Genomic DNA, 17561 nt, shown 5'->3' with positions numbered 1-17561 from the left:
TCAATAGTAAAAATAGAGAATACTTGGATCAGAAATCAGAAAAATTACAATTTACTGCCCCTCGACTTTCTCGTTATTCTTCTTTACGACAGTTGTGACTGTTTTCCCAGAATCAGTAAAATTTCTTCCTAATGCCTTGTCCGGGAGACAAATCAAAGCATTTCTACCTTTCATATGTCACATTTGGCTCAACTGATACCACATACCCATGTGGCCTACACTGTAGCCAGTTCTAAAAATCAATCATCTGAGATTTTGGAATATCCCTAAATTTTAAAAATTGGGACTATAAAGGTGATTTTATTAATTAAATGTTATATCCAACACAGTGAAGACTTTATGAATATAGTTTATAGCTCTGAAAGCATTCAAATATCTATTGATTTTGTTTTTAGTGGGGAAGATTGGCCCTGAGCTAACATTTGTTGCTGATCTTCCTTTTTGCTTCTTTTTCTCCCCAAAGCCCTAGTACATAGTTGTATATCCTAGTTGTAGATTGTTCCAGTTCTACATGGGATTCCTGTCACAGTTTAGTCTGCGACCACGATCCCAACTGGTGAAGCCTGGACTGCCAAAATGAAGCACGTGAGCTTAACCACTTGGCCACAGGGACAGCCACTCTATTGACTTTTGGTGTCTAAATAATTACAAAGGAATAGAAAGATGTCCTTAGTTCATTTTAATTCTAGATATGCACCAGATTTTCTAATGACAAAAAAAGGTAACATATCCGTAGAAAAAACATGGATGCAAACCCAGACTATTTACTCCAAGACCTATACTAGTGGAACGGTCTCAATGATGTTTTATTGAGGACTCAAATTAGCAGACCAGGGGCTGGCCCCATAGCATAGTGGTTGAGTTAGTTCAGTGTGCTCCACTTCACCAGCCCAGGTTTGCAGGTTTGGATCCCAGGGACAGACCTACACCACTCGTCAGCCATGCTGTGGTGGTGACCCACATACAAAGTGAAGGAAGACTGGCCTGGATGTTAGCTCAGGGACAATCCTCCTCAAGCAAAATAAGAGGAAGATTGGCAATAGATGTTAGCTCAGGGTCAATCTTCCTCAGCCAAAAAAAAAAATTTTTAAATAGCAGACCAGAAGTAAGTCCACACTAAAATAGGTGAAGCCAAATTATAGTAGGTTCTTTACATTCTAAGATCTGAAATGCAAGAGAGAAATGTAGGGAACAAATGTTACAAGGTGGGCCTGCCCCACAAAGTTCAAGATGGGTCTGTTTTATATCAGCTGAATGCTTTAAATGAGGTCAAAGTGGGATCCCATTTATTTTTTTCTAAGCTGTTAGAAAAGAGAGATAATTAGTTATATGGATCATTGCCAACTTTTAGCTCTGTTCTAGAATCTGAACTGAAACTCTCAATCAACACATCCTTGCCTGCTACGTAATAAATATAAAGGACTTAGGTTAAAAAATTATCCCAAACTCATTATATTTAGTCCACTAAAATTTAAACTGCTTTGAACTCATGTTTTTCTAAAGTAACTTAATGTGAGCTTCTTTATACACGAAATTCTGAAGGTTTGCCTTATGTTTATGCTTTGACTCTTCAAAATAAGAGCCCTGGGGAACATACCATTTCAGTATTAAAGGGAATATTTTGTGCAATAATAGATTGGAAATCTCTTCAATCTTGGGAACCTCCCTTGCTCTTTTCAGACAACCACAGCAAGAGGAGGCAACACGAATGTTTGACTCGGATTACAAGGCTGGGAATAACACGTACACGCCTATGCCTGACCTGGGCTTCTCGGGCTGGATACTCTGCACAGCCCTACTGAGACTCTAGATTTGGGACCTCGGTACCACACTCACACACAGCACATGGCAGGCGTTACCTTTGTTAAATTGCTTAGAGCTAGATACTGAGAAGACAGCTGCGACACTCTGTGCATAAAGCTCTTGCTGGCAGCTTGTCCTTCCCACAGCTGCTGAGCTTTCTCTTTTAGCCTGTTGAGCTGAGGTTCGTAGCAGTTTATTTCCTCAAGGACAGACTGAAAAGCACAAGCACGTTACTATTAAGAGGCAGGGGAAAAGCACATGGGGACGAAGCTTTGGCCCAAAGAACATGGAAATAAACACTGACAAGCAATAGGTGTGCCCTGAAGACTTCATTATTTCCAAGTTACACACAGTATAGACGATAGGACGGAAACAAATCATACCAAAAGGAAAGCCAGAAAACATAAAATCTGTCAGACAGAGGGAAAGGACACACTATGTTCAAGGTGGGTGATCTAATTGAGGATGCTCGGCATGCTCCTGAATGCACGGATGCACAGAGGATGAGGATAAAGACTGGTCTTCACCTGGAGCTTCTGTTGTTCTCTCCTCTTTGCGGGCAGATCATACAGGCGGTTGCTGCTTTCATGCACCACCTTCTCGGTTTTACTCAGCCAGTCCTGTACAGGCTCAGCGCTTACTTCAAAGTCTTTCATTTGGATCTTTAGATTCTATGAGGTTTTAGACAGTGTTAGGCACAAAAAAAATTTTAGTCCAAGTCCAAAGTCCTTCAGTTGGCATTCAGTTTGGCCCTTGCCCTCCCCTCCCCTTCTTTCTCTGTTCCCAATGTCTGGAACATTCTATCGTTCACCTTAGCACCTGTAATGATTCCTGAGCATCCTTTAAGAATTTTTTATGGCCCTACTTTTTAAAAAATGAACTTTTCCCTAATTATCCAGCCCACCTCAGGGTTCACACCCACTTCTCAACTTCTATCAGATTGTTGTTTATTTATTATATATATTATTATATATTATTATATATTTGTTGTTAGTGCTGTGGATTCTGACTCCTAGTGAGCCTGTGTACAGCAGAGCAAAACCCTGCCTGGTCTTTTTGAGCCATCCTCTCACCTTCCAGCACTCTATCAGACAATGCTCTACTGCTATTTATAGGGTTTTCATGGCCAATTTTTTCAGAAGTGGGTGGCCAGGTCCTTCTTCCTAGTCTGTCTTGGTCTGGAAGCTCCACTGAAACCTGTCCCCCATGGGTGACCCTGCTGGTATTTGAAATCCCGGTGGCATAGCTTTCAGTATCACAGCAGCTGCCACAGCATGACAACCGACAAACAGGTGGTGTGGTTCCCTGACAAAACGAACCCAGCCGAGGTGGTGAGAGCACCACATCTTAACCCATAGACTCCCAGGGCTGGCCATTGTTGTCTATACCGGTTACCATACACTTTGTCATAGACTGGGTTAAATGGTGAGTTTCTATCTCACGCAGGCATGCCTCATCTCCACAGCTAGATTACAGGCTGCATGAGGACAGGGCCAGTGTCTAACACCTCCTGGGACACACCATGGAAACTTGTGGGAATATAAATAAATATTAGCAAACATTTTGTCGATTTTGATTAATGTTGAGACAAGAAATAGCATATGCTTTATATGCTTATTATATTCATAATAAACAATTTATTATAATTCATAAACATATAAGAAATACCAAATAGTGGTCTGTGTTTATTACCTAAGAATGTTGTGACTACTTCCATAGACACTTTGTAGGCACTGATAGCTGTACAATGTATTTGATAAAGTTTTATAGGGTGCCATTTCACTTTGGAAAGGTGTCTAGGTCCTATCTCCATTGTATAAAAGTGCTAGATTGAAGTGAATTTGAAATTTATGATACCACATGACCAACCAAAGTCTTTTAATTAATCAGAGCTTTAGATAAATTATCAAAGAGCAAGTCCATGAAGGTTAGCTGAAAAATCTAAGTGGTAAAGTCTGTAGGAGCTTGAGGGTCAATGACTCAAGGTTCCATCTGTATCTGATTCAGGGTGTCCAAAATGTGGGGACAGCCATGCCTGCCACAGTCACCCTTAGGGAGATGGATTAGCTATGAGAATGCTTTGAAAAATTAAAAGTGCTTCACTAATGTAAGATACCAATATTCCTGGAGTATTTTACTAAAGGTAAGCCTTATGAGGGCAGGGATTCTGTTCTGCTTTATTCTCTGCTGTATCCTCAGAGCCTAGAATAGTCCTTGGCAAATGGAAGATGCTCAGTGAATATTTGTTGAATAATTAAATAAATTCATAAATTCAAGGTGTTTCTATCTTCCTGCTACTGGAGTCTTGGGGCTACTACACTGCAAACCGGGCACCATGATTAGGAATTTAATTCTACAGGACTGAGGAGCAAAGTATTAGGGGCTCAGTCAGAGATATAACACAAAAAAGTTGGGTTCCTAGTCTAAGGAGTGAAGTCACAGGGTCTGGGTGAGGGGCCTGGGAAACATGAATCAAGACAGCTTGATACTAAATCAAGCAACTCCCAATTCCTCATGTACTTCCTATCAACAGGGGTGCGTGCCTTCTCATTAAATCTTCAATCTACTTTCTTTTCCAATTGTTTCTCCCATGGCTTCAATGACCACCTACAAACTCTTAAATTTATAGAATTTTTTTATACATCACCTTAAGTCAGACTGTCTGGGTTTGAATCTTTTCTCCATCACCTAATAGCTGTGAGAATTTGGCAGATTATTTAACTACCTTTTCTTTAATGTGCTCATTCACAAAATAGAAATAAGAGAGCGCCTCCCTCCAAGAATAGTTATAAGGATTAGATGCATGAATATATGTTAAGTGCCTACAACAGTGCCCAGCATTGGTAAAAGTTCACTATCACTGTTATTGTAGCTCTACCCTTTCTCTTGAGCTTTGTACTCATTTGAAACGCTACTTTCCTGTCCATTATCTGCTGAATGTCTTGCAGGCACATCAAATCTAACATATATTAAACTGAGTTAATTTTTGCTATCCCCTCCAAAACTACTTTTCCTACCATATTCATGTCTCAGTTAATAGCATCACCATTCACGCCATCTTCTAAACTAGAAATGAAGGACTCGGACAATTTCTCTTTCTTCTCTGTGCCCCTCATCAAATTAGTTACCAAATCCTGTTGTGTTTTACCTTAGAGATAAATTCTCCATCCATTATCATTTCCTTAATTCAGATCCTCATCTCTCTCACCTGGAAGATTACAAAAAGTTTTCTCTGGTCTTCCAGCTACTTACTATTCCCCATTTTGGTCTACGCTGTGGTCGGAGAGGTGACAAGTTTATTCCAGCTTGAACACCTACAGGTTCCTCACTCAGCCTTTCTCAACCAGGATTCTGGAAGAGAATTATGCCCTAGTGTCCTAAGCGATCCACTGTATGTAATGAATTACCTTCTCTCCTATGCATCCAGAGTAGTATGGGTTATGCTGCATACATGAGAAAATTGAGAAAATAGATGCTGGTGTGGGGTTCAGATAAGGAACCCTGATGGAGGGCCAAGGTCAAATTGCTTAATATACAAGATATTTCACTATGTGGAGCTAATCTTCACCTACAGTCTTATCTTTGTTGCTCTTCTCGCAAAACTCCAGGTGGATATCAAACTTCTCAAAGTACCTGATTCATGGTTTTCACTCACGACTTCCTGGCCCTGCGCATTCAATTCCTCCCACCTGAAATGCACGTTGGCCTCGGCAAATTCAAAGAATATTTAGCCCTCAAGATTCAGTTAAAATGTCACCCCTCTGGAAACCTTCCTTGACTTCTCTAAGGAGAGTTAGCTGCATCCTTCTTTGAGTGACTACCATATCCTGAACATACCTATAAAACACTGCAATCATGTCTTTACATACTGTTTCCCCCTCTAGAAAGTGAATTCCCTGAGGAAAGGGAAAAGACTAACCTTCTTGTATTCCTGATATAGTGCCTGGCACATAATAGCAATTACGTTTCTACTCCTAATAGAAAGGAATGAGAGAGAGGGAGGGAGGAAAGGAGAGAGGGGAGGAAGAATGAGAGGGAGGGAGGGAAGGAAGAAAGGGGTGGAGGGAGGGAAGGAGGGAAGATGGAAGAAAATAAGGAAGATAATTCCTGACCTACTCATCTACTCTCAAGCATCTCTTGAACTAGATAATCTTGCAATTAATGCTAGATGTGCTAGACTCAACAGTAGATGCTTCAGGGCTGAGGCCACATTGCCCTAATCATCACTGTATGGTTTAAGAGTAAATTTCAAAACACCGCAGAATGGTTATCCCTCTCTATCCAATGAAGGACGCCTGTCACGAAAGAACAGCCACCATTACAAAGGAGAACTACAGTGGTCTTTAGTTAGGAAATAATCAAGGAAATATACATTTGCTCTTTCTAGATATTAATTCTCTATTATTATTTTTTCCATCCTGCAATAATTGTGATCATAATCAAGTTAAGGATCTATTCTACCAGGAAGTATTGTTTTAAAAAGAAAAAAAATACTCTCCATGCCTTGAAATTTTTCTCCAAGTGAAGGGGTGGCACACAGAACAGATTATCTCACAGGAAAAAAATAATTGCGTTGTGGCAGTAGTCATGTTACAATTATAGTAAATTTAACTTATATTGTCTCTAGATAAAATGAAATTGTACATCATTGTCTCTTTGCATTACCAGCTCCTAAAAACCTACTACTTGATGTCTGCATTAGTTATAATATTTCCTCTCATTTACAGTATTTTGCAGCCTTACATGAATACATCTGTTCATCTTCCTGGAAGAACTCCCAAAATTCAGGGATTTCAAATGAAAGATTAAGTGATACGTGTAAATGTAAAAACTAGTTGTTCCTAGTGGGATGGGCATGGCCAAGTCTATGGTACTAGCCCCAACCATGCAGGAAGGTATTCCTCAGTAGGGCTCATGCTTCTAACACTGAGCTGTTTCTCACAGTTATCCATCTTCCATTTATATTCAGAGAGGGATGACCAAATTGTTGACAAGGGGACTTGGATATTGAAAGTGTGGTTTTACTAACAACCACAACAACATCAACAATAAAAAACAACACAGACCATGCCCACGTGATTGGCTATATTATACCTCGAGGGCAGACTCCTTCTGGTGGAGATTTGAATGAAAATTTTTCCAATCCTCTTTTGCAGTTGCAATTTTGGCCTGGATACCATTAGCTTTCTCTTTGGTCAACAGAGTACTCAAAAGTTCTCCTTTAGATAGCATCGTATTTAGCTTGTGTTGTCCATTTTCACTTTCTGACAAAAATTCCTATAAAGAAAAATGTGAGATTAGATCTAATAAAATGCTCTATGCTTTAAAATATATTGATTTTTCTACTTGCTTCTCAATAAAATCAAAGAGAAGAAATAAACAATTTTTATTGTGTATATTAAGTGACTAACACTCTTTTACCCTATCTGTACATGGGAATAATAATCTTATATACCTGACATGGTTACTGTGAAAATTAAATGAGAAAATGCACTTAGAAGGCTCAGGTACAATGTTGGTCACATAGAAAGAGCTCTTATTATTTCCTAAGTCCCTATTAATACATAAAAATAGCACGCATTTATATGAATGGGCTAGTTTCTCTTCAAACACAATCAATTGTTTTAAACAGGGATTTATTTTAAATTTGAGTTTCTGAAGCAAAACTTTAAAAGACTTATAAAAAGATCTAGACACACCTTTTTAATCCATTTAACCACAATTATTACAATTAATTGATAAACTCTTACTTGTATTTTCTGAAGACTTGTTGAAACTTCACTAATATTTTGAGGTATATCAAAACATTTGGCGGTAGTGATTTTTGCATTAACCAACCACTGCTGGAAATCCTTGAAGGCTCTTCGAAATCTTTGCTGTAAAATCTGTTCTTTATTCTGACAGCCCTTGGATGCTTGCAAACAAAGACTAAACCCATGATTTGAAACATTTAATGGAAGGAAAGAAATGATAAAGTAGATTAAAATAATGTTTGATAGAATCAACACTTAGAGTATGCACTCATGTCATTTAGCAAAGTATTTAATGATTACTTATATTATTATTGAAATCACATCTTAAAATAAACAAACCTCTGGCTTCTTCTTTGTGTGAAAATATTTTGAATACCAATAAGGTTCATGCTCACCAATTATATTCTTTAATCAGGCCAGAAACTTTCCCACTGTATGTACTCAGGTCTCTGGAGAATCGACAAAGTTCGTTCAGCTGAGACTTGAGATCCTCAGTCTTAGGCTCTGCTTTCTGTAGGGCATCCAGTATCTCCTATTAGGATATAACAAGATGGAGGAGCAAGCATTTAAATTGGGTAATTTCCACATCCTGATACTACACGTGCCTAAATCATATTATTAGCGAAGGAAGAGCCAACACAGTAAATTCAGTAAAGAAATCAGGCCTATTTTCAGGATTCCCGATGGCAAATAATAGGACTTGGCTACTTTGCATCCTTTTCTAGGCACGGATAGGCACTCCAGCAGCAAATGTTGCCCAGGAGTCAAATGATCAAGTAGTCAAATAACTTAAAGTGGGACGAGAAAAAGAAAAGAGAAAAGAGCCAAAACTGTAAAACAGTCTGGCTAGGCCATTGCAAGATATGTGTACTGTTTCAAGGTGAAGGGAAATCATTTCAAAGCAAAGCAATATTTATTTTGGATTACTACATATACGGCAATTGATTTCATGCAGTATATTCAGTTAACTTTGCCATTAAGGATTTGTTATAGTCCACAGGTCTGATTCAACCACTAATTCAGTCATTTCATAGCTTCATTCATACAGTCATCAAATATTTGCTAAATGTTTGCTATCTGCCAATCATTTTGCTGGATTCTGGGACCCCCAATATGACCAAAGGTGTGGTTCTTTTTCTTGGATAGCTCACAATTTAACGGATGAGAAAGAGACGTGAATAATCACAGTGCTGTGAATATCTAATCCAAAAATAAAGTCTTGGGGCTTGATAAGTACACCCCTGAAATCAAGACCATGGTCCACGGAGTTACACGTTGTGCTTTGCAATCGGAGCGTTTTTCTTACAGGATTGTCACAAAGAGCAAATGAGATCAAATTAGCACAATTCCTGGCACACTAAGTGCCTAATCAGTAAAAATAGCAGGTAAATAACTCCCAAACATTTAAATGGGACAGTGTGGATAATGGTCCGCCAAGGTGAAAAAACAAAACTAATTAAGGAGGAGAGGCAAGAAGATGAGTAACTACTCAGACAGCTGTTGCTGTTACTATTATTATCTTGAGAGATTTTTATCGAGACATGGCCTAGATTTATAGGAAAACCACGCCTCTCACCAAACCAGGTCTGTGTCACATTCCTAATCCTTGTAAATGGCACCACTGTCCTCCCAATGATCTAAATCAGAAAACTAAGCATCATCTTGGCCTTACTCGTTTCCCTTCTCACTCCACACAGGAGAAAGGAGGTCTGGTCTAGTCTTTATCTAAAATATCTCTTTTATCAGCTCTCGTTTTTTCTCTGCATCTTGACTCTCACAGTCCCCATTGACATTTTTGTCGTTTCTTTCTGGAATGGCACAATATCTTCTTAATTTGAATTCTGTTCTCTAGTTTTCTCTTGTTTTTCCTCATTCTTCAGTCACTCTGGATCTTCATGCTGTTCCTCCACCTCACCCATCAGATCAATTTGTAATTGTACCTCGAGCCTCAGCTCAGATAACGACTCCTCTAAGGATTCTGCACCCTCCTCTCCACTTTTGGGGGCTCCTCATTTGAGGATAGACAGCACCTTGTCTGCACTTACTACAATCAAGTGTCCCCCTTGGTTTTGAATTTATAGGCCTTCCACCTAGACTGTGACTTTGAGAGGAAAGATGGTGTTCTCTTGGTTTTAAAATTCTTTACGTAGCTTAGTGTCTGGGCTAGAGGAGTCTAAAATATTTTTATTTACAAAATTCATAAATAATAACTAGAAAGTTTCTGAAACTCCAAATGCTAAACTAGTAACTACTATTTTACAAAACATTGAACCTTTTATTTAAGGAGAACAGAAAGAATAATAAAAATAAGATCTAAAGAAATTTACCACATACCAAAAAGTAAAAAGAACCAGAGATTCAAAGTAGTCACATTAGCTGATAATTTGTCCAATTAAATGATATCCAAAGTGAAAAGCTTTGGACCAAAGCTTTATACTAAAAACTTTCTATAACTGCATCGTAAATTAAAGCATTTTAGTAGAGTCTTTCATTTTATAAATATCAGGTCATATTCTTCTGTTTCACTTAATCATAGAATGCATTTTTTTTTGTGCTTAGAGGTTGTACAGGTTAAGAAAATTGCTAAATTTCTGACTCTAATAACCTAATGGATATTAAAAGACATGAGTTTTGCAAACACAGTGAACAAGATTTTTTTTAACATGATTTTATATAGTTGATAGATGATAATTCATTTTTATTTTTTAAAGGATTTCTTGAGTATCATCACTTAATTACAGAAGAGAAAGTAAATACTTGTGAAAGTTCCTGATTACTATGATTTTCAACAATGGCAAGCCCTACCTAATAGCAAAACAATGTCATAAGAACTCTTGAAAATTATTGTTTTGTAAAATTTTTCCTATGCATTCATTGTAATGGAAATATTATCCCCACTTTTAAAAATCTTTCCTAGTTTCATTGAGATGTAATTGACATATAACATTGCGTAAGTTTAAGGTGTACAATGTGTACATATATTTTTGTGTTTATATATTGTAAAATGATTACCACCATATCATCATCTAACACCTCCATCCCATCGCATAATTATCATTTCTTTTTGGTGGTGAGAACATGTATTGTCTCTATTTTTAGATAACATACGATTATTAGAAATAAGAGAAAATCTGAATATTGAGAGGCAATGTAGTATTGTCATCGAAAGCACGGGCCCTGGAGCTGCATCTGGAAGTAGATCTAACTGAAGAGCTGTCATGGTTGAATTGTTAGTACATTTAAAAGTCCACATTCACTTTTGCATTACCGTCTATCTTTTTTATGGGCCTCACCTATTATTTTCATGAATAGTATCAATGTAAAAAATGATAGCTCAGAATAGTAATGTAATTTAAATACAATCAAATATTTCTTTGAAAAAATTTCACTGATATTCATGGAAGAGAAAGGAAACAAAAAAGAACCCAGACATTGTAACTGGCTTTTTGATATCAGAGTGAATAATACTGACATCAAGGAAGAATTACCAATGTCCTTGTCCCTGTTTGACAGAACTTCTTTCTGCACTTTATTCTGGTGCTTAAACCTAAACTCTAGAAAAGGCATCAGAAAAAAAAACAAAACCCTAGAAACATTATAAAGAAAATAGTATAAAGAGATGATTATAAAGTTTTATTTTGTGGGGTGGTATACATGTTTCAAGTACTTGATTTAAAACAAGACAATGTTGGAAATACTACATGACTTTCTTCCTGGCTGGAGCTATTTTGAAAGGATTATAATATAAATAGAAACAGAGAAGTTTACTTTATGAAAACTTCCTTTTAAGGACATCCATGATTCAGAGCACTATAAAATTGCAAATATTGAAAGGTTTTCCAAGATACTATTTAACAGCAAAAGAAAGAAAGAGAATTTCAAGCTTCTGCCCATTCTTCACTCTCCTTTTTATGCTTCCCTTTCTCACATTCTGAAAGAGCTGCCATCAGTTTAAAAAAAAAAAAAAAGGTCAGAGAGCAACCACCGAGCATGACGTAGGAGTTCTGTTAACGGGTTAATTCAAGCACAGCTGTCAAAACCACACATAGCAGAGCTAATCAAGGTGAAAACTATTAGTTGAGCTTTATGAGATTACCAAATACTTCTTTCAAAGCTAGAAATTCAATCCTTTAATTGTTGGAAATAACTCACTGGCAGGAAACAGCTATGACTCTCTGTCTATTTATGCCTCTACCCACAGGCCATCTTTCAGACTGAATGGCTGAATACAATATTACAAACTCTTACACCATAAGAATGAAAGTAAAATGTTTCCACTAACAATAAATGTTTCCTACAATAAATAATAATTCCTTCTCCCCTGTATCTGTATCTTTACAAGTTGGATTTATGAGAGGAAAAAGATCCCCTTTGAAAATTTAATAGGATAAGTACTTATTTCTCCCAAGTCTGAGTGTTGCATGTTTTTAGTTAACAAGGATTATTTTAGCATCAATGAGACCCAAACAACAATTTTAGCATAACCACCAGTAGAAAACAGGAAGCCCACTTACTTGTCCTTTCTGCCAGCATTCCACTATTTCCTTATCTGTGTTCTTGCCTTCCAGGAGAGTTAACTGCTGAGCCCAGCTTGTCAGAAGGGCACTGAACTCTTCCAGGCCCTGCTCCAGTTGAGCCACTTGGCCTGAGAACTCCTGTTCCGAAAGAGCCATTTGGCTAACGAGGTTCTCCAAGCTGGTCTGCGTTTGGAAAACACTGTCTTCCCACTGCTTCCAGTCGGCGCACAGGGCCTGCATCTCCGTGTCCATGAGCTCACACCCACTGGCAGTTGTGTTCTGTTTCACCGCAGGAGCCAGAGACTCCACTCTGCTCAGGCGGCTTGCACCAATCTCTCTGGAATCCATCAGCTCCTGTAATGGAATATCGCCATGGTAACCGAGAAGGCTGTGAGTCACTTGCCCAGCTAGTTTCCAAATGTGTTCAGAGGGGGACCCTGTCCTGCTAGGAAGTTTTAGCAAGTGTGCCACAAGGAACCAGAATCAATTCATCCGCCCACCCCTAAGTTAGAATAGCAGAGAATTATCATCGTGAGCGTCAAGGCTTGTGGCAAAATAAGCAGAGGAATTCACAGCATCCTGTAACACACTAAACCAGGACCCTGAAATCAGGCTTTGTTTGAATATACGAAACTGTTTTGACACTGATTTAAATATTTGCCTGTGGTGCATTGCTCCCATAAACACGTGAATCTGTATTTCTCCCTAAGTTGATAGACAAGCGAACGAGGATTGCTGCAGAACTATGCTCTGCTCGTGGTCTATACCCCAATTCCATCTTCTTCCACAAGACGGGGGCTTAGATCTCACTTCTGTTCTAGAGGAATCATGCTAACCCATCCCACCAAAGAATGAGCCCGGCTCAATTTCAGTGCTTCAGCACCTTAAGTAAACATTTTTATAGTAACTAAAACGAATAATTCACAGAGACTTAATCAAAAGTTCAAAGCAATCTTTAGACTGGGTTCATTTATTGCTATTATTTTTACTTTTAAAAAACTCACTAGAAATTGAACAATTTAGCTATAACTTTTAGGCCGAAAGCACACCAATATTCCAAAGGACAACAAGATAAAATTAAAATATGCATTGCTGATTAGGAAAAATAGTGACATCTCTTTCCGAGAATATATTCTTTTGCTGAAATTTCTTTCACTGAATTCATCATCTGGTTTTTATATATTAACATATCTGTTGCTAAAGCCAGGATTCTGTTAGAATTACTACAAAAGTATGACTTCACTCCCAGATTAAATAGAAGGAAAAGATGATTATTAGGGAAAAAAACTTCAAGAAGAAAATCAATTACAAATTAACAGGTGTAGAAAATATATGGGTGTTAAGTATGAAGCATGCTTAATAAATTGTTAAGCATAAAATGTCTTAACTCATCTATATAATATAGTTCACATTTCATTATATTAGATTGAAATAAATATATCTTCCACGGTTATATACAAGAGAGCCACGTTTTAGTATAGATCATGTACAGGTATTTAGTTATTTAGTAGTCCAAAGCACCATCACATGAAATCCTTACACAGCTGGCATTTAATAACGTATCCATCCTTCCTTCAGCAGCAGGATTTTAAAAACCTTCCTTATTTATCAGTGCATATAGTAAGTAGTGATTTGATAAAGAAAAATTGTAACTTTTTAAAAAAAGCTATGTGAACTATTAATTTGAATACTTATAATTTACCTTTAAGAGTGATTTCAAATTTGGAGGTCAAGGGGTATCAACTGCCAAAAATCAGTTTCCAAAATACTCTCTAATGCATTATCCTAGTTTTCTTTGGCAATAAAATGGGGCATTTCAATATTTGCAATCGCTAATTCTACTTGCCCAGATTTTGAATGAGGATATCATCATTTTAAAGTGTTTTGAAATGGCTTTTAGACATGTTTCCTTGTCTTGTAGGTAAACTCTTTAAAAGTATCCTGTGCATATACACACATGTATACACACATATCCTCACACACAAACAATTGGTCTTGAAGTTGCCTACTCGGCGGTTAGCCCTGGAGGTGGGGAGCGATGACATTAAAGGACAGAGGAGGAGCTTCTGTCTTTCCTCCAGGGTTTCTCCTCACTGACACATCGGCCTACATTCAGGCCTGACCTGGATTTCCGAGAGGCAACCCTGCCAGCCTTCACTTTCTCCTTCCCAAATTCCAATTTCTTTCTGCCAGCTCTTTCTTTCATATTTCCTACATTTTTAAAGTATTTTTTAAAAAAGAGTATTTGGCAACCTAGGAAGTAAGCTTTGTAAAGGAATTCTCATTTTTCTCACATCGACATTTCAAGACATTAGTCCATCCTTGCTATCTCTTATTCCAACCTATCATTCACTCCTAAATCCATGCAGTCTGGTTTCTCGTCTCATCTGGCTGTGCAGATGGCTCTTGGTGGTAGCCAAATAGCCTAACTGCCAAGTCCAGTGGACATTCTTTGGTCCTCCTCTTAATGGCAGCCTCTTGCTGCTTCTGTGATGCTGACCATGTCTTTCACTAAGGGACTTGGTGGGACCACACCTTCCTGGTCCTCCTTTTTTAATTGTTTCTCCTCTCTTTTCTCCACCTCCTTTTCAAACCCTCTTCTGTGGCCCCTTAAATATCGACAGTGCCCAGGTTTGGGTCCTGTGCCCATTGTTCTCTTTGCTTTATATATTGATCTTGGTTTCATCGACTCTGATGGTTTCACCTACAAATTATATGCTGATCGCTCCAATCTTATGTCTTTGATCCAGCTTCCTAACCTGAAATTCAGACCTGAACATTCAACTGCCTCCTGGATATCACCACATCACAGTTCAAATCCCATCTGTGCACAATTAAACTCACCATCTTTCCTCCTCTGTAACCCATCTCCTCTGCATGTACTTGTTTTCCTCAGATGGAGATAGCTCTGTTGACTCTAGGTAAAGTCTTCACCATCGCCCTTGACTTTTCCCACATTGTCACTCCATAGCCAATTAAATCACTCACTTACCAAATCCACTGGATCTTATTGAATGCATTCTACGTGTCAAGCCTGATGCTAATGTTTTATGTGTATGAGTTAATTTAGCCTTCAGAACTACTTTATGAGGCAGGTACTATTGTTATTCTTATTTTTCCAATTAAGAGATTGAGGCTTGAGGACATTAAGTGACTTGCCCAAAGACACAGCTAACCAATCAGTAGAAGCAGGATGCAGCACTGGGTCTCTGTGCTCAGAGCCCAAACTCTAAAAGTATAGCAAGCTATCATTACACTTGGTATATCATTTTATAAAAATCAGTTTGTGCATTTCCTTTCAACACTGTGAGCTCCTTGAAAGATGCAGAGCACAGATTGAATAAATGGGTAGACGGGTGGATGGATAGATGGATGAATAAATTAAAATATTACTGAGAAATGTGTCAAAGAAGTATTTGAAAGAATCACAAGATAATAAAAACAAAAAGTGACTTTATGTGATTATCTCATTTAAAACCTACATAGTCATCATAAGATTTAAATAAGATAAGCACTTAGAAGTAAACTCACAAAATATAGTCATTATTGTTATCATTAACTATGATTTTTATGTTCTGATCTCCAGGGATTCAGAACACAGTTTGAGTCTTAAATTTCTGACCATAATTACACTATTTATCATCAACATTTCTCATTTAAAATTAAGCCATTGAGGATTTCACCATTGCTTAATTTTTAGATTAAAGGCAATTATCTTCCACAGAGGGGAAATGATTGCAATTTAATATTCAAGCAACTAGAAATATGCTAACAGACGCTAAGATCTCTGACTCCCTCAGATGTGTGAATTTCTAAGCTTTAAGTTGTCCTTATAAGGAGCAAACTAGATGTTAATGTTAATGTCCTATAAATGTCTTTAAATGTTTTCCCTTTTGTTGTCATACTGTTGGCTAGGAAAGCAGAATAAAACATCTAGAATGACATTTCCAAGTTATTGTTCAAATACATTTAACTGAATTACTTTATAAACTTTTCTTCCACTGTGCTTGAAAATAGTATCCAGTTCTTTGAGCCTACCAAGCTAGCAGATATTTCATAGCCTCTCATACTACAGCAATAAGTACACTTGCATACAGAAGAAAACATAGAAAATGTTCCATCTTGCTTACAAGTGCAAAGTGTTTTGGATTCTTTTTTTTCTCTTACTTATGTTTAGAATTGGTGAGGTGCAAGGTAATAAACACCAACAAATAGAAAATAGGAAGGAAACATTTTGAATAAAAGAATCTTATCCAAAGAATTGTCATCACAGGTATGTCGTACTCAAGAACCAATGAAACGATGAAGTTACAATATCTATTTATTTTCTGACCTTAATTTTAGACAACTTTTTCTGGGTGGCTAATGAGTCTCCAGACATATCTGACCACCGGTGAAGTTCCTCCTTTGCTGAATGGAGCCAATCTGTGAATTCCTGGACTGCATCCAAATACATTAGATGGTCTTTCACGATCTCTTCCACTTTCCTCATTTTCTCCTGGCAAACAAAGAAAAGGTTATTTTAACTGTAGTCACTATTGACAATGTGAAATCAGACAAGACAACAGGTCTGATATAGTGATCTCAGAAGATTTCATTATTCTCGAATTTTCTCTATGTTTAATGTCTTAAAATAAAAATATCAAATCTTAATTAGACTGAAAGACTTTGAGGAAGAAACCATTTTTTGCTATAAGTTTACTTCTGTCCAGCTTTGCATGAAAATCTATGCTTAATGAATGCTGACTAACATCTCTAATAATCCACTTAATAATTATAATAACTATTCTTATTATTTAAGCCATTATTTGTGTTGGTTTTGTGTACAGCACTCTGCTCAGCATGTTAAATTCATTTGCTCATTTAATCCTCACAACAGCTCTGTCTTGTAAATGCTATCATTATCAGCATTTTACAGGAAAGGACACTTACAGGGGTTACAGAGCCTATGTAACACGCCCAAAGTCATGTGTCCAAAAAAATACCAAAGTCAGAATTCATATTTAGGTCTTTTTGACTCCAGAGGCATAGCTCTTAATCATTGCCAAGGCAAAAATTAACATAAACTAACACATATGTTAATAATTGTAGTAGAAATAATATAAAGAGAGTTCCCAAAAGGAAAACCAAGAAAGGGAAAGAAAAACCTTTCCCTTATTTTAACATTGTCACAAATATACAAAAGAAAGTAAAGATTCAGATAGAGAATTAAAAATAATCTTGATATTACATGAAGGAGCCTACATCTTGGAGAATACAAAAATGCAGTTTTTACTAAGATGGGAAATGAATGAAAAACTTAGTACATGACTGAAATCTGGGAGCTAAATAAACTTACATTTAACACAACAACTATAAGTGGCAGCAAACGAAAAAGAACTTCAAACACTGATATTTGAGACTCAGACAATCTTACAAAGAAAAGAAACAGGTTGACTAACATTCTAAGTGAACGTCAAAAAACAAAGAATAAAAAATAATCCCAAGA

General features: G+C 37.3%; 1 protein-coding gene across 11 annotated transcripts in view; it reads right to left on the bottom strand.

Annotated features, from left to right (window-relative positions):
- Positions 1–17561, bottom strand: part of SYNE1 (spectrin repeat containing nuclear envelope protein 1) — a 446099-nt gene that overhangs the window by 219327 nt on the left and 209211 nt on the right. For 10 of the 11 annotated variants that reach the window (XM_046669209.1, XM_046669206.1, XM_046669212.1 and 7 more), the window contains 7 exons: positions 16407–16571; positions 12071–12427; positions 7952–8088; positions 7554–7731; positions 6898–7080; positions 2331–2474; positions 1860–2015 (listed from right to left, as the gene is read on the bottom strand). In XM_046669209.1, coding sequence (XP_046525165.1) covers positions 1860–2015; positions 2331–2474; positions 6898–7080; positions 7554–7731; positions 7952–8088; positions 12071–12427; positions 16407–16571 — 1320 coding nt within the window. The remainder of the gene's footprint in view (positions 1–1859; positions 2016–2330; positions 2475–6897; positions 7081–7553; positions 7732–7951; positions 8089–12070; positions 12428–16406; positions 16572–17561) is intronic. The other variant, XM_046669215.1, reaches the window with a different exon arrangement.

This window comes from Equus quagga, chromosome 8, assembly GCF_021613505.1.
Source record: "Equus quagga isolate Etosha38 chromosome 8, UCLA_HA_Equagga_1.0, whole genome shotgun sequence".
Lineage (NCBI taxonomy): Eukaryota > Metazoa > Chordata > Mammalia > Perissodactyla > Equidae > Equus > Equus quagga.
Note: the sequence above shows the minus strand (reverse complement) of the source record. Positions and strands in the feature narration are given on the sequence as shown.